Source organism: Natrix helvetica (genome assembly GCF_964273705.1).
Source record: "Natrix helvetica genome assembly, chromosome: 2".
NCBI lineage: Eukaryota > Metazoa > Chordata > Lepidosauria > Squamata > Natricidae > Natrix > Natrix helvetica.
Genome location: NC_138552.1, coordinates 81,899,414 through 81,920,445, shown reverse-complemented (window position 1 = coordinate 81,920,445; position 21,032 = coordinate 81,899,414). Strand labels below are relative to the sequence as shown.

At 37.5% G+C, this 21,032-nt stretch overlaps 1 protein-coding gene across 5 annotated transcripts in view; it reads right to left on the bottom strand.

Annotated features, from left to right (window-relative positions):
• The window catches only part of CCDC171 (coiled-coil domain containing 171), a 207,539-nt gene that overhangs the window by 30,717 nt on the left and 155,790 nt on the right, over nucleotides 1-21,032 (bottom strand). For all 5 annotated transcript variants that reach the window (XM_081945144.1, XM_081945142.1, XM_081945145.1 and 2 more), the window contains one exon: nucleotides 759-911. In XM_081945144.1, the coding sequence (XP_081801270.1) occupies nucleotides 759-911 (153 nt within the window). The remainder of the gene's footprint in view (nucleotides 1-758; nucleotides 912-21,032) is intronic.

The following is a 21,032-nucleotide window of genomic DNA, read 5'->3' as shown; positions in this document are numbered from 1 at the left end:
CTCATCTATTACCCCCCCCCCCAACCTCACCCATCCAAAGTTGCTTTACTTCAGTAGAAAAAGCCCAGTGAACCTGATTTAAAACCCTGGATTGAAGTTATGTGCTCACTTATTGTCTATATGAAAATGTCGGGGTGGTACTAAGTACTAAGAAACAGAACATTATGCTGTGACATCACAACACACATTTTATCACTTTGACAAAAGATTGGCTTGCTGAAGATAACCCTGTATATGAATTGGTTCTTGGTCAGTGTAGTTTGATTTGATCAACGATTAATTTGCTATTTAGGATCTGAGATTTTTCTTTCATATACATCTATTTCAATACGTATTATTATTGGTCTATTTTTTCTGGACATTAAAAAACATCTTGCATTTGTTTAATAGAAGATTTTCTTCATTTTGGTCATGTATTAGAAAACGAGAAAAGAAATGTGTATTAGACTTATCACCTTAATATTGATTCTCCTTGAAATTCTTGAAAAGTAATTTCTTAGACTTGTATGAGGCCAATTTTTCTAATGAGCAGTACTGCGCAGACATGAAATTATTTTTAAACTGGATATATTCTTATAGTGCAGGGCAGAAAATATGCCAAATTAATCATGTGTTCTTTAATCAGAAAATATGCTGTGACCCAGTAACAAACCTTTTTCTGACCCAGTTATATAAGCAAAAGGAGGCTTCCAGAAAATAATGTGTCAACATAAATTAAAAAAACAATTGTGTGGAAAAAACAGAAATTAGAAACTTACTGAGTGTAAACTTTCATTTTCACGAAGACAAGCTGTTTGGAGTTCTGATTTCAGAGTTGCAATATGATGCCGATGGGATGTTATTTCTCGTTCTAATGCGGAGACTCTGGAGCATGCAAACTGATAGACATCTATGAAACTTATAATCATCGCCTTAAAGGAAAAGCAAAAGGAATGATTATATTTCTGTATAAAAGATGTGCCATTTTGCTGAGTTATGTTTCTGAAAAGGAACTCTGTGTGTGTGTGTGTGTGTAAACATATATACAAGCACTAAACCTTAGATGCTGTCCCAAAGAAAAAAATTATTACCTTAGAATAGAACATATTGTATGCCGAATGTCCTTTTGTATGCCGAAATTACAAAGGGTACGTTGTGATTCAGTTATTTAAATAAACACTGTGTTTTGATTTGTACATAAAGCTTTATTGGTTCTACTTAAACTCATCCCTCGGTTAATTTTATTCAGCCAAGCTGAGAATACCATCAGAGGTTAAGTATGAACATTCTGAAAATGAATGGAGTTGCTAATTCTCCCACCTCACATTTAAAAGGAATTGGATTTAATTTGGCATGGAACCTAAAGAAAGTAGCGGACCTTTGAAAATAAATAATCTGATTACAATATAGCTGGGAAAATAATTCTCTTCAGATATACAGAAGAAGAATGTCCCAGCAGTGTAATATTGATCCGACTGATAATAAAGTTAACAGCACAATTGAGTATAAATGATCTGACAGTGTTGGTAACTTGATATCTGACCCAAATAGTATAACAGTGCTGGGATTACTGGAGTTCTTTACAACTGGTTAATCACTTTTTTTTTTTTAGGTTATAGCTTCCTTCCAAAGTGATCTGCACTGATTTCTCAAATGTAAAAACAGCATTAAAGCTGATATTAATAAACAAAAAACAAAAAACTATTCCCTCAATAAGTGAAGATTGTTAGTCGTATTTTCTCAAATAAAGCAACTCAGGGTTTGGGAATGATCAGGCCAGAAAACATAAACATTCGTGTTTAAGATACCAAGTTCATCCATACATATTCTTGGAACTGTTTTAAGATTCAAAACTTAACTCGTGTGGTCTTTTTTTTTAAAGAATATTTCTGCAGAAGTGTATTAGCAGATTGCACTGTTTATGCATTATTGGCTTCTCCAAATTGTTTTGTGCCCGATTACAGGTAGCCCTCCATTTACGACCACAATTTCTGTTGCTAAGTGAAACATTTATTCAGTAAACTATACCCAATTTTATGACCATTCTTGCCACAGTTGTTAAGTGAATCATTGTTAATCTGGACCCCTCATTGACTTTATGTGTCAAAAGGTTGCAAAAGATGATCACATGACCCAGGGACACTCAACCGTCACAAAGATGAACCAGTGGTCAAGCATCCAAATTTGGATCAGGTGAGCATAAGGATGCTACAATGTTTGTAAGTGTGAAGAGCGGCCATAAGTCACTTTTTTCAGTGCCGTTGTAACGGTCACTAAGTGAACTATTGTTAAGTCAAGGACTACCTGTATAATCAAAATGCCAAATGTGCTATTCTTGCTAAAGCTGAAACGAAAGCAGCTTGCATAGGCACCACAATTAATGCATTCTCCCATTGCTATTAAATAGAAATAAAACTAAGAGTTTTCACACATGATACCAATGAGTGTGCATTTCAAATGCATCATTTGTGGATAATGTCAGTGCATGTGGCAAAAAGCTGTAAGTAAAGAGCTGTAAGTAAGTTAACAATATAGCAAGTGCCCCCCCCCCAATTTAAATGAAATGCTCATAGATAACACCTAACAAAAGAACAATAAATAATTTAAAATACTTTATCTCAAGGTTTAACTTTATTCAGGTATCAGGGAAAAATAAATAAGCATTTTCTATGTTTCTTTTTCTCCTTCTCTAGGAGGTGATTTTTTCTTTTTTCTTTTTACATATAAAAGGCGAAAACTAGGGTTTTATACGTGCAAACAACAAAAAGTTATACAAAAGTCTAAAGCACTAAGTGTAATACCTTAATGCAATAATAATTTTTTAAAAACGCTATAGCTATTATGAATCTTGTAATAATCCAGTTTAATCTCCCAAGTGAAACTTCAACAGGGCAATATACATTTTAATTTGGACAAGTTCTTTGAGGTAACATTTCCTTGTTTCCCAAAAGGAACCTTGGAATTTTCAGTATCAAGTGCTCAGTGCCTCATATTTAAATCTCAGTGGAAAGATGGTATTTCCAGTAGTCCACTCCACTGTATTTATTAGTGTGCTGCCAAGAACTGATTTATTGCTGAGTCAGCATAAAATATCCTGGGGGATAATTAAGAAAAATCAAGGTTTCTGTTTAGGAAAAAGAGAAAAGTACTTTACTACAGACTATGGGCCAAAGAGTGTATAGAACCTGTAATACAAAGCTCTATTTTAGTTCTGTCAATATACCAGACGACAAACTCGGGAAAATTAATTTTAGTCAGTTCATTAATTGTACAATGAAGGGAATATATCTGCATAAAGCTCCTTAAGATGATGAAAAAACAATCTGGAGTTTTTGTGTTTTAAGGTTCACTGGGCCTTTGTCTCCAAACTACAGAGATTAATATTTTTACCACATTATTTATAACTACCATTTATTTAAAATTAAATGGCGGGGCATAATTCTGATGTGGAGTTCAGTGGCAAGAGAAATGCTATGTGCAGACAGTTGTATATATAATGGAAAAATGTTTTCCTAGGCATCATACAAGCATTCTACCTAAAACGTATTAAACTTTTGTATTTGGGTTGGGGGGGGGGGATAATGAATCCCAAGCAATTTCTAGATAATTTGTCTTCTAGAATCATCTATACAAGAGAAAAATAAAATTACTGTTTTGACCTTCCATGTTTGCATGTGGAGAGCCATCTAAATTACCATAGAGAAGGGATTTGACTATCCATGTTCAAATTCAGTTTATGTTTAATCTTAAATAAATACTAAATGCATTCTTCATTCTATTGAACAATGGAAAAGAGAGAGGAATAACTCACAAAGTGTTCAGGCTTGCAAATAATCCTTTTAAATTGCCTACAGGATATATTTAGATACTTCTGCAGTGAATTCATTTATGTGCGGATCTTGGTTTAAGTGCATTATTGTAGACGTTTTAAAAATCCATAGCCAAAGCAGTGTCAATTCACATATAAGTATAACCTAGTCAAAAAGCTTGCATGGCCATTTCCATAAACTTCCAGGTCTGTGTAAGATGGATGATGATGATTTCTGTCTCACTCTACTGATTTTTAACGAATTTATCATGACATTCTGAATACAATAATCTTTAGGAACAACTTTAAATGAATCCCGAAAGTGCACAGCAAGAAGGGTGAGATGGGAAATCCTCTATACAACATATAGTAAAACTGTGAACCTACATACTGATTTCACAATTTAACTGAAACAGATGTCTAAAAAGGAATATAATGTCATAAGCATGCAATTCCTTGGTTTTTTTTTCTTGAAGCAATATGGCTACAGGAAAACTAACCAAAGGACATATGATACTAGCCTACCTCATTATAAATAACAGGAAAAGTACAGTTGTACAAGTTATCATATTCTTTATTAAAAAGCAGCTGAGTATTACCAGCTATTACATAGCAAGCAGGTTTTACAACCCACAAATATTCATATGGCACATTCATTTCAAAAATCAAGATCCTTTCCAGACTAAAGACCGTTCGAAGGATGCCAATGGAGAAGGAAATAGAGCCAAGCCATTTTGACGGCTAAAGAATTTTAATTTTAAGCATTAAGAAGCCACTTTAAATTGAAATGCAGGATGTAGGTTAATAACATTTAAAACATACATACAGCTGCCAATTTTACAGTAGAAACATAACAAACTATTCAGGAGAAACCAAAGGAATAAGAGGGGGGAAATCTATTTCCAGAGTGACTTTCTTCCTGTCCTTTTGCCTTCTTACCTTCTAATTATATATTGGTTAAGAATATATAAACATCTTGTGGCAATAGTAAGCGTGGTCATAACACAAGTAATTCCTAAAGAATTTGCCAACTGAAGAAAATGCCCATTGGCAAAACTAACTTCCAAATATAATCACTTGCCAAATATATACAATAATATAGTAGTTTCACTTTGCAAAAAAAAACACCAAAGGAATTCCTATGAGCATGGGAACTTGTAATAGAAAGAAAGAAATATTTAAGAAGAGAAAAAGGAATCATGATTTCAAAATGTTTCCAGAGCGAACATTTGTTTATATGTAATCATGAAAATATATAAATAGAAATGGAGAAAAAGATAAAAGAAAAAAAAAGTGAAAAAAACCCAATACAGATGGAAAAAGAAAAATATAAATCTCCTTTATAGTAGTGACAAGCAAATTTATTAGCTCTCCTCCATATTTAAGATTATATTACATGGTTCCCTTCTTCCCATATTCAATTTAATGAGAAAATTTATAAATCACCAATTCATTTTTTCCATTTTCAGCAAAAAAAATATTCCCAAGAGTGTCCAGTCTTTTATAAGTTTATTCTCCAAATATTTGTTTAATGTCTATATTAACGTGTGCCCCTATGTGTTTAGATGAGAGAGAGAAAAAGAACAAACATTTAATATAAAGGTGTCATGTTAAGAGTTGACAATACAAGTCAATGAAGTTGAAGAGTAGATGGATATATAGGCTCAGATTTTTGTCCAGATAAAGTTGTATCCGTGTAAGGAAGCAAAAAATAAAAATGAAATCTCCAAGCTAGCTAGTTCCTATAAAATTATATCATAAAGGGAAAAATAAGAAAGTAATGCAGAAATTATTTATTTGCTATGTATGAAATATCCATCATCCTTGAAGTGCAGTTAGTGATGCTTAATATAACATGCCAGAGAATAATGGCAAGAGAAGACATCTGGCTTTCATTGCCATTTTCAATGGAAGTTTTGGTTAGCTCCCCACTTTCCTCCCCCAAAGGTCACTTGTATCCCCTTTTTTGTAGTTCTCTTACAGAGTGTGCAAAGTTATGTGAAACTTTCCCCCATCCAGCAGATGAAGCTAACAAAGGAAATGAAAGTTCCATGCACCATTTTATTGTTAAGGTATGAGAAAAAAAGGTTGTGGTAGGTGAGCTGCAAAATTCCCCAAAATTATACTTATAAAAATCCGTTTGGGTTTCAGTCTTGTAGTGGCTGCAGAACATCTCTTGGGTGTTTTCGTGGAAAAAAAAACACTTGGGTGTCTCAAGAGAAATATCATTTGAGAAAACTGTTCTCAAATGAAAAAGAAAAAGAGAAGAGTATTTTTCCCGGTAAGGTCAAAGAATTTGAAAGAATATGAAATTTTGTTAACTTTGTTAATAAAAATGGTGATAGTTCAGAAAGATTATTAGGCACAAGTACAAACATATACTATTTCCATAGTAAGGAAGCAGGAATGGTTAAATTGATCATTTTATTAAAAGAAGAGACTATATTAAGTACATTTCTCGTTTGGATATCACTTCTGTATTTTGTACTTGTGATGAAAAAATATATATGAAACTTTGACTTTGGTTTTTGTCAATTAGATAGATTTGTCGTTATAGAAATGGCTAGTTATATACTAATGTGTCAAAGCAAAAAGTTGAAGCTGAAGTGTTTTTATCTTGTAGAGATTGGATAACCACTTATCTAAATGGTGTAGCGTTTCCTGCCTAGGGGGTTGGACTAGAAGACCTCCAAGGTCCCTTCCAACTCTGTTATTCTATTTTTAGATTGTATTGGGCTAAGAGGAGTTGGAAGTCAATGCCTTTTTTTCTTTATTCCTTTGTACCTTACACATTCTTTTCCCCTCTCCTTTTCCTTTCCTTAATTACCTATTTCTATTTTTCTTTGTGTTTTATATATTAAATAAATACACAAATAAAGATGATAGCAAGGCAATTTCCTTCTCTACCCTCCCTGTCAAAAAAAAGAAAGAAAAGAGAGAGAGAAAACTTGTTCTTTGCCATTATCTGGTATTCTCCATTTCATAGATTTTTCCTCCCTGGCCCCCAGCTCTTGTTCTGGACTACATTTAAATATGCAAAATGAGAACTGAAGACATCATGATTGAGAACTAAGTGGCTGTAGATTAGTGTCCTATTCTCAACTGTGACAGTACTCTTTCTCTTCCCCCACCCCACCCCCATCCTTCCAGAATAAGATGTTGGTAGACACCCCAAGAAGACAAAGCTCTCAATTACAACAGGATTTTCAAGGAACCCGAGCAGAGCAATCATTGAAAATTGATAGATGGGATGGAAAGTGTTTCTACTGGAAACCACAATAGACTGGCATATAAAAGCCATCAGGGCATTTATTGCCAAGCATAGATGTCCTAATACTGTGTTCTAAAATTAAACTTGCCATCCACCTGACGGGAATGCTTTAAACTGAATTCCTGCTTTGAGCAGGGGGCTGGATTCACTCTCCCCCTCCAATTCTAAATATACTTGGAGAAAGGGAGGGAGGGAGATTATGATTATTATGATTAGATAAACATCAAAGTGCAGATATTTTCAATAATTAAGTCTTAGCAATCAGTTTTAAAAGGTAGTGCTATTTCACTGGCAGAGTTACTCATTGCACTAACAGTTTTTTCCCCTGGAAAGGGGCATCTGGGCCATTAAGTCCTACTGCCTGCTTGATGTAGAAGCTCAAACTGTAAACATCCATGGTGGAGTTGGTAGATAGGAGGGGACACTACTTTTCTGGGTAGGCCACCTGAGCTTAACTATTAGCAGGAGGAAAGAATTCCCAGATAGTTAACCACAATTTGGCCTTCAGTCAGTACATCTCATTGAACTTTATGTCTCTTGAATGTTTTCTAGCATTAAATTAGAAACTGCCTTTCTGTCATGTAAATTCATTATTATTACATTCCTGCCTTCTGGAATGATGGGAAATTTCATCTGAATGACATCTTTCATTCAAATTTAATATCTAGTCTCCTGATCATCTTCATTACTCTTCTTTGAACCTGTTCCAGTTTGCTAAATGCTTCTTAAAGTGTGTTATCCAATTAAACAAGTAATTGATTCAGATGGTGGGTGTGTGTGTGTGTGTGTGTGTGTGTGTGTGTGTGAAGATATCACCAGCTTAAGCAACTTCTTCCATTTTTGTGTTTCACGGAGATATCTGCTTTGAGGTTTCCTAGATCTCCCTCTTTAATAAGAAAAATATTGCTAGAGTAGGAGAGAGTACCATGAAATAGATTAAAAAGATGTGCTGCTGATACTGTAATTGTGGATATCTTAGCAATGTTTATCTTAGCAAACTATGGTATCTTTCAAAGTTACTGTACCAGGGTAGGAACATCTTCCTTTTTGTGATAAGCTTTAGAACTGCATTCACTATCAGAACATTTCTGAGTCCAATTCAAAGAATTGACAATCACTTATAAAGATACCGCTCAAATGACGCTACTTGGACCTTGCAGTCATTTCTGAAATCTCCCTCTGGGTCCTTTACCAATCTGAATGTAGGTTGCTTGTGTTTTGGAATGAAGGCAGAGTCAGTTAAGGTGCCTCATCAAAACAAATAATTCTTTGTAGGTAGTCTAACATAGCAACAACACTCCCAAATCAGCATGTCTTTGACTAATGAAAGCTTGAGAGGTGCAAAATATATTATCCTTTCTGACACGTTAGTATTACTATAATCACATATTTAATATTTGATCTTCTCTCATCAGTTTTATTTTGATACCATGCTTTGGAAGAGTGATGTAGTATTTGATTATTTAGAAATATTATACTAATTATTACTTGCTATTGTTGAATTTCTCAAGCTAGAGAGAGAGAGACGTCTGTACAATTTCAGTTTGGTACTTAAGTGTGGCTATTGAAATTGAAATTGTGGCGGCATAAATTCTGACCATATTGTTCTCTTTGTTGAGTAGGTAATAATATTTTTTTAAAAGCATATCTGCTCAAGTCCTATAATCCTCAATCTTCTGCAAAGCTCCAACTGGGAAGGGTTGAAATGTGAAATTTAGAGCAACAGTGTTCAGAGGTTACCTATTTATTTTGAAGGAGATTAAATATCCAGGACCAGATGGATTGCACTCTAGGGTTTTGAGGAAATTTGCAAACTTGCTGATGCTCTGACCAAATCTTTAAGGTCTTTTTTTTATTTATAGTTTAGCCAAACTTTAATCTTTGGGAAATACTGGGGTACAGGTGGAGTACTAGAAGACAGGAGAAGAGGAAATGTCTTTGTTTTATAAAAGGGAGAAAGGTGATCCAAATTATTACATGTGGGTTTGACGATACTATACTGTATTCAATAAACAGTTTGTTTGAAAATAACACTGACAAGTGCTCATCAACTGTTCATTATCAGATTGAAGATGGTTTTGAGTAGATGTCTAATCTACTTGTATCTTGTCTCTTTGCAAGTTCAAATAATGTTTTCTGTACTAGAATTGTGTTCTGAACATAGGTCACAAATATGTCTCTAAAAAGTGTTCTTGTGTTTTTAATTGCTTTTGAGAATATACAAGTTAAAAGCAAAATAATTCAGGCATACAAGAATCTTGGGAATTGTTCTTTAAATTGTAATACAAGTTAACCATATCTCTGACTAAATTACTGTCATGACACACCTCTCTTCCATTCACTTTGATGAGAAATGATGGCATTAAGAAGATCAGAGCTCTCTATTAAAGTAATTTATGCTATTGGTTAAAACATCGAATCATTTCAGCTTTGGCAAGATAAGCAATATATCCCAGAAAAAGTGCAATTATAATATGATGTCTAACTATGACTGCAAGTTTGATATGAAGGGGAACATATTAAACTGCAACTTCTATTAATTTGAAAAAGGGGACATAAGGTTACATTCAGGCTTGCACACAGTGACACATACAGCAACCATAATACTCATGTTTTTTTTTAATCCTTAGATACATGTCATTTTAATGTGCTTAATGTTAATTCCTTTGTGTTATAGTTGTAAACTCAGAAGATTACAGTCCAAAAGAAAAGTAGGATTCTGTTCCTCTAAGGCTAACACTTTAAACATTTATTTTAAACCAGGGGTGTCCAAACTTGGGAACTTTAAGACTTGTGGACTTCAACTCCCAGAATTCCCCAGCCAGCATGGCTGGCTGGGGAATTCTGGGAGTTGAAGTCCACAAGTCTTAAAGTTCCCAAGTTTGGACACCCCTGTTCTAAACTAACCCTGCCTTCACATATTCCCTCCTTGGAGTGCAGGTTACATTATTAGGGTGTGCAAAGATTACTCAACTCTATTTCAGAAACCAACCATTTTTTGAACTCGTATCTTTTATCATTATCTTGCCAACTATTCCCATTTGTTTGCAATACAGTACTTCACCAATAATGAGTTTAAAAAAGGACTGAAATGAAATCAACCCTTTTCAAGCCCGTTATCCAATGTGTGGAACAAAGAACATGACACTCTTAACACATGCCTCTAAGGAAGTTAGTAAAGTAACGAAATGTACCCTGTTTCCCTGAAAATAAGACCTCCCCGGATAATAAGCCCAGTAGGGCTTTGAGAGCATGCGCTAAAATAAGCCCTGCCCGAAAATATTGCAATGCAGCAGCAGCCATGAGGCGACCATGCTCGCCACCTCCTGCACTACAAAAATAATAAGACCTCCCCAAAAATAAGGCCAAGCGCTTATTTTGGGAGTCAAAAGAAAATAAGACCCTGTCTTATTTTTGGGGAAACACGGTATGCCTCCTGAAGAGCGATGCTGCAAACTACTAATAAACTGTACTAAGGTTTCAATAGCTGATCTTATCAACCATTTATTTCCACTAGATCACCAATCCATTCTGCAGACCAGAAACAACATACATAGACAGATAGACAAAAACATACACCCCCTCCATATAATAGCATCAGAATAAAATGAAAAACTAAAATCTCAAAAGCCTCAGATTTGAAATTAGCACACTCTAAAAATGTAGCCTGACAATCAAACATTCAGCAGACATCTTGAATATTAAATTCCCCCTAAACTTTTTTTCTCTCTTTAATTTGTTATTTAGAATATTACTTGACACATAACACATCCTCTTTCTTCAATATATAAGAATTGTGGAATTAATAATCCAGCCAGTTTCTGATGCACCGTTTTATATTCTGAGCCATTTTTCCTTGCATTTCCCTTAATACTATAGTTGCATATTCATTGGTAGATTCTCCTTTAACTGCTGTCACTTAAATTGTCATGCAGAACAGGGCAAATCAGGGTCAGTTTATGTAAGCGGTATCTCTCTGAAGAACTTCATCAGTCTTTATTTCAATGCATTATGCAAAAAACTTGACATTAAGTAGAGGCTTAACTGACAGCAAATGAAATCAATCACTAAATCACTAAGCCATAATAAACTCGCTCAAGTTGCAGATCAGCCTTCCTTCTCCAGATCTCCACCTTAGCACCCCATCAAATTATATTCTTCTCCATAAAAAAAAAAGATGACAGTTCCATCGCCAATCCAGTATTACTACATTATGAAATTTCAGATAAATGTTTGACTTTCAAAACTATTTTATAAGGACAAGAAAAGAAATCAATGCAGGCTGCTTCAGGCAGATAGCCTTAAAAAGCAAAAGGATTGGGATAGGCCATTAAGAGGGAAACACAACTGAATCTGTCCTTAGTCAAAGGCAAGACTGAAAAAGTTCATTCCTCAACCTTTTCAAGTCTGTTAGTCAATATTCTCACATTGATTTTTAAGGCGCTTCAACAGTGACCTTAGTTGCTCATTTCCACATGCAAAACATTCTATCAAAAATAAGACTTCTCCGTTTAAACCTCAAAAGAAAGCTTTCAAGAACCAATGTGGCAACTTTCAACTTTTCTCTACATGGAAGTATTTAATATAACTTGCTGCATATGTCAAAGTGTAATGTAGCTTTCCCCTGTATGATCCTGTGCACTTCAAAACTCTATCACCCTATCTCTTTCTCTAGCACCGTATTTCTCTATCGCTTTCTTTATATCTTTCCATCTCTACCTAAAATAAATCCCTGGAAATGTGTAGTATCACTGCTACAATGCAGTTAAATATAGTCATATATCATGCATTTAAATATAAACAAATATCAAATCAGTATGGTAGATCCAATGCATTAATAGGATCAATTGATACTACATGGTATGTATTTTTTATATATTGCTATTCATAATACTATGTACTATAGAGTCCCATAGACATTATAGACCAGTGATGGCTAACCTTTTTTTCCTCGGGTGCCAAAAGCACACACACACGCTGTAGCCCACACCCATAATGCAATGCCCCTCCCACACGCCTCACCCCCCTGCACACTTGGTTGTGATTCCCCCTGTGCTCCCCTCATCCCACACGCATGCACATGTGACCCCCCGCGCTCACCCCGCGCATGTAGCCCACACCCATAATGCAATGCCCCTCCCGCACGCCTCACCCCCCTGCATACCTGCTTGCGATTCCCCCCACGCTCCCATCCTACACACATGCACATCTGACCCCCGCGCTCATCCCGCTCACGCGCTGGGGGGAAGGAAAGCCTCCCATCTCAAAACAGCTCTGAGAGAGGGAAAAAGGCTCCAACTCAAAACAGCGCTGGGGGGGGGAAGGCACGGGCTGCAGAAAGTGAAGTGAATGGTATGTGCGCATGTCTCCTGCCTGCAGGGTAAACTTGAAAATCAGCTGGCCGGCGGGAGGAGTGCGTTGCTGGGCAACGGCTCACGTGCCCATAGAGAGGGCTCCATGTGATACCTGTGGCACACGTGCCATAGGTTCGCCATCACGGTTATAGACAGAAAAAAACTTTATATAGGAACATAGTCACACAGACTACAAAGATTTTAAATAAGTGATTAAAAAAAGAGAGGTATGTGCCCTACCCTCAACTAGTACTTTCATCCTCAAAGCAGCAAATTAATAGTTTATGTTGCAGACAAACCTAGCTAGCTAAGAGTAGCATCTCACTAACTTGGCTGATCTCAAAAAGCCAAGTAAGGCTAGATTGAAAAGACAAAGGAAAAAGACAATGAGGAAGCCATTCCCATTTTGTGGTCCAGAAAACAACATGAGTCACAAACCCACAAAATCAGCAAGAGTTGAGCTTGGCTCTTTTGGGGAGGGACATAAGCCTGAAATGAAGTAATAAAAATTTTCCTTGTGTCAAATTATACTCTTTGCCCATCACCTAATCATCCTGTTTCTTCTTTTAATGTGATGCCAAGAACTGGCCTCGCAAACTGTCTCCTCCGGTGTTTCTCAACCTTGGCAACATAAAGAAGAGTGATCCACATATCTTAAAGTTGCTAAGGTTGAAAAGCACTGGTCTACACAAAGTATGGCCTTCCCCAGCCCCTGGGGAACATACCGTATTTTTCAGAGTATAAGACGGACCGGAGTATAAGACACACCTTAGTTTTGGGGGAGGAAAATAGGGGGGGAAATCTGCCTACAAGGTATTCATCTGGCTAGCATCCATAGTCTGGTCAGCTTCAGCACATAAGTTTGCTGGTTTTGAGCGCACGCGTGCACGGGCTTTTTATCCCCTAGCTGGGGATAAAAAACAGCTTCTAAAGCACAGCTGATCGTCAAAGAGAGAAGCAATGAGAACAGCAGGTCCCGCCCGGAAGATTACTACACTCCATAGCACCTCATTAGGGCTGAAAAACAGCTTTTAAAGCACAGCTGATCTTCGGAGGGAGCAGCAATGAGAAAGGCAAAGCATGGAAGATGGCTTCACTTGTTTGCACCTCATTAGGACTGTAAAAAAGCTTAGAAAAAGCTGCATTCGGAGTAATTCCGCCTCTTTTAGAGGGGAAAAGGTGTGTCTTATACTCTGAAAAATATGGTATATAAAATAAACACTGTATCCCTTTCCAAAAGCCCAACACAATTTAGAAGAAAACCAAACATCCTGTGACACAGTGATCAAACCAGTAACATCTCTTAGAAGAAGAACAACAAAGCATAGACTAAATCCACTTCCACCCCCAATTTCCCCCTAAATTACCGTGTTTTAAAGTGCTCAAGGAAGGCCAGAAACCAAGCTTTGGCAAGGAGGCAATTTTGTACAGGATAGGAGGACCCGTCAAATATATTGGTCCTAGGTTATTTAGGGCTTTCTGGGTCAATACCTATAATTGTGCTTGGAAAGAGGGAATTCATGCAAATTAATTTGCCCCAGAATAGCTGCCTCTTGGTGCCAGAGACCAGTGAAACAATCTCATTGTAGATCAGTTTCGAAGGTACCAGAGAGAGATACAAATCACAAAACGCTTTGGGACCTAACAATATTGTATTTATATCTTCATCAGGAATAAATTGTGTTAAAACTGTCCAGGGTGAGACAGTCTATGGGCTTCAGATCTGCTGCATAGTGTTGATCTGTGTATTTTGCATGCCGGCACACCATCGGTTTGAATGGAAAATAATGAGTGCTACCACCTGGAAAAAAAAGCACTTCTATTTGCCTTCAAAAGTCTTGTAGAGTACATTTTTCTAAGATGCAGTGTTTGCCACAATGTTCCAAACAGACAAGAAACAACATAATTATCTTTGTATTTGTAGATAGATATTTTCCCTTGGGTCGCAAACGCTTATTTTCGCAGATCTACTGGTGCTATTGAAAGAAGCAGAAAATGCAGCAGGAATGGAACATTGTTTTATGTTACATTTATCTTTGCCCAATTGATTAGAAGAGCAATCTTTTGCTCCTGTGTACAATACGATATGATAAGCCATGACTACATCATACATGGATGCATAATTTACATAAAATAAATGGAGGACATAAGCCCTTTATAAATTTATAATGATTATACTCTATCACTCAAAAGCAGTGTCAACACTTCCCCCTGCTACTATAAAACTAGCTAACACCCTCCTTCTCTGGCTGTAGCAGTTTTCAGACCAAAACAAAAAGAAAAACAGGAGGTACCACACTGACAAAATGCAGGTGCTTTATATGTTACCTGTCTACATTTGCTACAACTCCTGAGTGCTAGTAAAATGAAGTTTCTCCTCACCTTCCCAGTTTGTCATTTCCCTCATCACAAAGGGAAGAAAGGGAAGAAATAAGTAATCCTAAAATTCTTTCTGGTTATTCCTCACCCTCTTACATCCCATAAAGTTTACGTTGATTTTGTGAAAGTGAAGTATGCATGCATGTTTGTGTGTACAAAGCATTCATAAGTTAACACTTAATTAAGTTGAATCTTATTTGTTGATGAGTTGCAAAAGTTTGGAATGACACACATAGCATCTCTTTCACACACCCAAACATCCCCAGGCACCCTATCTATCCTGTGTCACCTCTGCAAACACCATTTCCCACCAGTGTGGCACCTCTCACATACCATGATCCCCCATGCGCTCCTGATCTGCTACAATTCCCATGTGCTCTTTGCAAACCACCCAGCACCTCTTGTTCAGCTCCATGTAGCATTTCCTGAAGTGCAGCTCTGTGCAACCTCTCGCTTCCTCTCTCACCCAGTAGCAGCAATCTGCCTGCTGGCATTGAACTTCCATATCCCTGTTGTCTTCCCCAATGACTTTCTCCCCTTCCCATAAGAAAAATGAATAGGGAAGCTGGCAGGAAGGCAGGTAGGTGGGAAGGATGGATGGATGGATGGATGGATGGATGGATGGATGGATGGATGGAAGGATGGAAGGAAGGAAGGGAAAGCAGTCAAAAAGCTAAAACAATCCTTGGTTGTATAAACAGAGCCGTAGAATCAAAACCACGTGCCACGTTATAAATCCTTAGTAAGATCACACCTGGAATACTGCATCCAGTTTTGCTCACCACATTACAAAAAAGATGTTGAGACTTTGGAAAAAGTGCCAAGAGCAACTAAGATGATTAAGGGCCTGGAGACAAAAACATATGAAGAACGGTTGCAGGAACTGGGTATTGCTAGTGTAGAGAAAAAGTCCAGGGGTGACATGATAGCAGTATTCCACAAAGAAGAGGGGCACAATTTATTTTCCAAAACACCTTAGTCTTTAGGGAAACAAGAGAAGGAAGGAGCGCTATATATGCTATCTTCAGTTCTTTAAAGAAAGTGGTGTAGAATTCAAACAAACCAACCAATCCAACAAGTTAGCTATGAGATAGTAAGGCATTCACATATGCACGGTACAAAATAACAAGCATAAAATGCAATCAATATCATAATGATTGCTTTCTCCTCTTTATATAATTTAGATGTCAATCATATACACACATACATTTGAAAAAATACCAGAAGTAATAGGGTCAATATATATGCTGTCACCTCAGAAAAGAAATGTACATGTTCTTCAGCAATATGGCCATTACCATCTATGGAGTGGGCTGCTGGAAAGTGAAACAAATATTCAGACTTTTAACTAATGTGCTAGCAGAAAGAAAACTACCTTCACTTCTAAATAAACACATGGTTAGAAGTTGGAACAAATGCATAATAATAATAATAATAATAATAATAATAATAATAATAATAACAACAACAACAACAACAACAACTCCGCCGTTGCCGGTCCCAAGCCCGGATGAGAAAGGAGGAGGGTTGGGGTCAGGTTGGCAACCTGGCCCCATAAAAAAACTCGCCAACCCATACAACATGGTGAAAGAAACGAATAAAAATTCTATACCGCATCGGTCGTCGCGCGGGTTAACAAGGGCCGCAGCGGATGTTGAGGTCCCTGGGCATCCGTCGACAAGTGGGCTACAAGTGGACCAGCCACCAAAACGACAGAAATATAGTGCAGATGAAAATCATGCCATAATGGCCTGTTACTACAACTCAGAGCCAAAAAAAAGAGGCTATTTAAAGCGAATGTATGATTTATGGAAACAACAATATCCAGATTCAAATGTTAGTGAACAACGACTAGCAGATCAAAGGCGATTTATTATAAGGAATAAAGTGTTTAGCGAAGTTGAACTTGAGGAAATTCAGGCAAATTGCAAAACAACAACAACAACATCATCACAAGAGGAAATAACTGATACTCATGACACAACTAAAGAAATCATAGGAGAACTCCCAGAGGAAGCTGCTGGAGAGGAAATAACAACACTACCACCAGAACTAGTTACCATTGAACCAACTGATGAACCAACTCAAAAACAAAATGAACTGAAGGACAAGATCATGGAGCATTTTCTGGCTAGGGAGGAAAGGCAACGTTTACCATCATTAAAAACTGTCCCTAAGAAAATTTTGGGTCCTATCATGAAAATGGTTAATGCAGTGCTTTCAACAATTAAACCGGGATCCATCTTGGAAACGAATCAGTTAATGTACAGTGCAGCTGTAATAGTCACTAATGAACTAGGCATTAAAATCAAAGTACCTAATCACACAATGGAAAAAGCATCAAAGCCAAAGTGGAAAATCCGATTAGAACAAAAAGTCAAAAAATTAAGGGCAGATGCTAGCAACTTGAAGAACATGCATGAGCAACGGCTTAAAAACAACAAAATTATAGATCAGCTAATCAGAAGGTATAGATTGGATACAAGAAACATCAATGAAGCTGTAGAGATTGTAAAACAGCAGATAACAGCAACAGCTAGGAAAATAGAAAGATATGAGGCACGAATCATCCAGTATAAACAAAATCAGCAATTTCGATCAGACCAACGATGTTTTTATAAAAGTCTTAATGTGAATGGTGACACCAAAAGTGAAAAACCAGAAAAGCAGGCCACAGCTGAATTCTGGAAAGAATTGTGGGAAAATGCAAAGGACTACAATAAGGAAGCAAAGTGGATACATGACTTTGAGGAAAGCATTGGTAATAAACAAATGCAAGTATTAGAAATAACAACTGAGATGGTCAAAAATCGAGTAAAAAAAGTAAAGAATTGGACATCACCTGGAAATGACCAATTACATGGTTTCTGGCTCAAATATCTGACCAGTTTACATGCAATGTTGGCCAGGCAACTGAATGAAATTTTACAAAATGGTCAAATTGATGAATGGTTGACAACTGGAAAAACATACTTGATTCAGAAAGATGCAACTAAAGGAACAATACCTGAAAACTACAGACCAATAACATGCTTGCCAACAACCTTTAAATTACTCACAGGCATTATTGCAGATAACATTATGGATTATTTGGAAACAAACAACATCTTGCCAGTAGAGCAAAAAGGCAACAAAAGAAGGAGTAGGGGCACAAAAGATCAGCTTCTAATTGATAAAATGATATTAGAAAATTGTAAGAAAAGAAAAACGAACTTGAATATGGTCTGGATTGATTATAAAAAAGCATTCGACTCATTGCCACATAGTTGGATCATAAAATGCTTAGAAACAACTGGCATTAGTAAAAATATTACATCCTTCACTGAAAAGGCGATGAAACAATGGAGAACTGAGTTGGCAGTAGGGAATGAGAACTACGGAATGGTTAATATCAAGCGAGGAATTTTCCAAGGTGATTCACTTTCACCTCTTCTCTTCATCATCGCGATGATCCCACTATCAGTAATCTTAAAAAAAATGAAATTAGGCTACCAAACAGCCAAAAAAGCTGAAAAAATTTCACATCTATTATATATGGATGATTTGAAACTCTATGGAAAGTCAGAAATAGAAATCCAATCACTGACAAACACAGTCCGAATATTCAGCACCGATATTTCAATGCAGTTTGGCATGGAAAAATGCGCCACTGTATCCATAAAAAGGGGCAAAATCACTACGTGTGAGGGAATTGAAATGCCCAATGGCCAACTAATTAAATGCAACGAAAATGAAGCCTACAAATACTTAGGCATTTTGCAGTTGGATAACATCAAACATGGAGAAGTAAAAACTATTGTCAGGAGAGAGTACACCAACAGAGTTAGGAAAATTTTGAAATCTAAATTAAATGGTGGAAATACAATCAAGGCCATAAATACCTGGGCAATACCAGTTATAAGATACACAGCTGGTATAGTTAACTGGACACAAGCTGATTTGGACATTTTGGACCGAAAAACAAGGAAACTAATGACAATGCACTACAGTTTACATCCACGCGGTGACACTGATAGACTATACCTGCCCCGAAAATCAGGGGGCAGAGGATTATTACAAGTGAAGCAAATAGTTGAAGAAGAAAAACATGCACTGGCAGATTATTTAAAAGAAAGTCAAGAACATCTATTAATCGAAGTAAAGAACAAAAATCTATTGAAGGCCCAAAACAAGAATACAGAAAAGATGTGATAAAATCAAGAATGGAGAGTTGGCAGAACAAAGCATTACATGGTCAATTTCTGGAAAAAATAAAAGATAAAGTGGACAGTAAAAAAACTTGGTTATGGTTAACAACAGGTACATTAAAGAAAGAAACAGAGTCACTAATCCTGGCTGCGCAAGAACAAGCAATCCGCACAAACGCCATTAAGGTCAAAATTGAAAAATCCTCTGATGATGCCAAATGCAGACTCTGCAAAGAAGTTGATGAAACTGTTGACCACATACTCAGCTGCTGTAAAAAAATCGCGCAGACTGACTATAAAATGCGGCACAATTCAGTGGCACAAATGATCCACTGGAATTTGTGCAAAAATTATAATATTAAAATAGCAACAAACTGGTGGGAACATAAGCCTGAAAAAGTCGTCGAGGGTCAGATGGTCAAGATCTTGTGGGATTGACTTCCGGTTCCGGCGGCTACGGCGACAGGCAAGCCTTTGCCTGCTCCCGCTCTCCCGGTGGGCTTCCCCCGCTTCTGGGGGGGCACAGGACGCCCCGGAGAGGTGTCCTGCCGAGGGAACGGCTCGCGGAGGGTCCTGGCGTCGGCGGCGGCTGGCGGGGGCTTCTCCGCTTCGTTCTAGGCACCGGGGAGCAGTCTCGGAGGGCGCCCGTGTGCGCGCGCCTCGCCCCATGCCGATCGGAGAACGTGCGATTGAACGAAGCAGCGGCAATGTGGTGAGAGGCTTCCCTTCTCCATTCCTTTTATCTTGAATTTATGGACTTTTCAGCATCCTTTTAAAAAAAAAAGTCAAACTTTCGGACTTTTGCTAGAGGTGCGGCTAGAGGGAGGGGGATTTCCCCCCCTCCCTTGGACAAGCAGCTTGAGAAGATTTTGCTTTCGCCCTCAGGGGAAGGAGGAGGGGGGAGAGCCAACTAATGATGCCTCACCCTCATAAAAGTGACTTTCATTAGACTTAGCTCCAGAATTTATGGGTGAACTGAGAACTTTCTGAACTTTTAAAACTTTATTATGCCTCTGAGCCCAAAGCTGGCAGGGCAAGATGGCACACTTCCGTTGTCTTCATGAACTGTGAAACCTGACTCTACCTTTAAAATTCAGGCTTCCGGTCTTTGTCTCCGAGTCACCCAGAGGAATCTCTTGTGGATTGTTTTTTTCTGAACTCTTTGGGGAAAAAAATTTTCATCTATTGCTAGACTGACTAAAGAAATCCCCATCTGTTTGGATCCTCTGCCTTCTGGATTCGCCTGCCTGCTCTACTTCTCCAGCTGCCCAGTCTCTATTTTGACTGATTTCCTTGCTTTAAAAACCATGTCTCCAAAAAGACCACCTCCTGGAAAGCCTGGATTTGCTACTTCTGCCCCAACATCTGCAACGTCTAGCCCAGCTACACAGTCAAAGATAACAGAACTGATGCAACCCAAGACTACAGAGATAGACTTTCAACAAATGCTTCAACAAATTCTACAGGGCCAGGAGGAAATTAAGAAACAGTTAAGGGAAATGAAAGATGAAATTAAACAGAACCAAGCCCAAATCTTTAAGAACTCACAGAGACTGGACCTTGTGGAGGGTGGGGTGGCGGAGGCGAGGGGGGGGGGTAGAGGCTTTACAGAAGGGGAACAAAGAACTTGACATCCAACAAATGAAAATAGAGTTTGAGAGAATGTCCTTTTATCTTAGATTTCAAAATGTAATAGAAGCAGATGGGGAAAACATAAGGGACATTATGACTAATATTTTAGCTGAATACATACATAAAGATAAACAGCAGATGGAATGGGAGATAGACCTAGCTTATAGAGTGAATTCAGCATATGCCAGAACACATAATGTACCCAGGGAGGTTCACATTAAATTCCTTAGGAAAACCACAAGAGATGAAATTCTGGGTGTGCAAAGGGGGCAAACATTGACATACTGTGACAGGGAGATAACCATTCTAAAGCAGATTCCCAAAAAAATTAGGGAAAAAAGGAAAAATTATTCGCAATTGGCGAATAAATTATACCAGAAGGGGGTGTGGTTTAGATGGTTGATGCCTGAAGGTATGCTGAT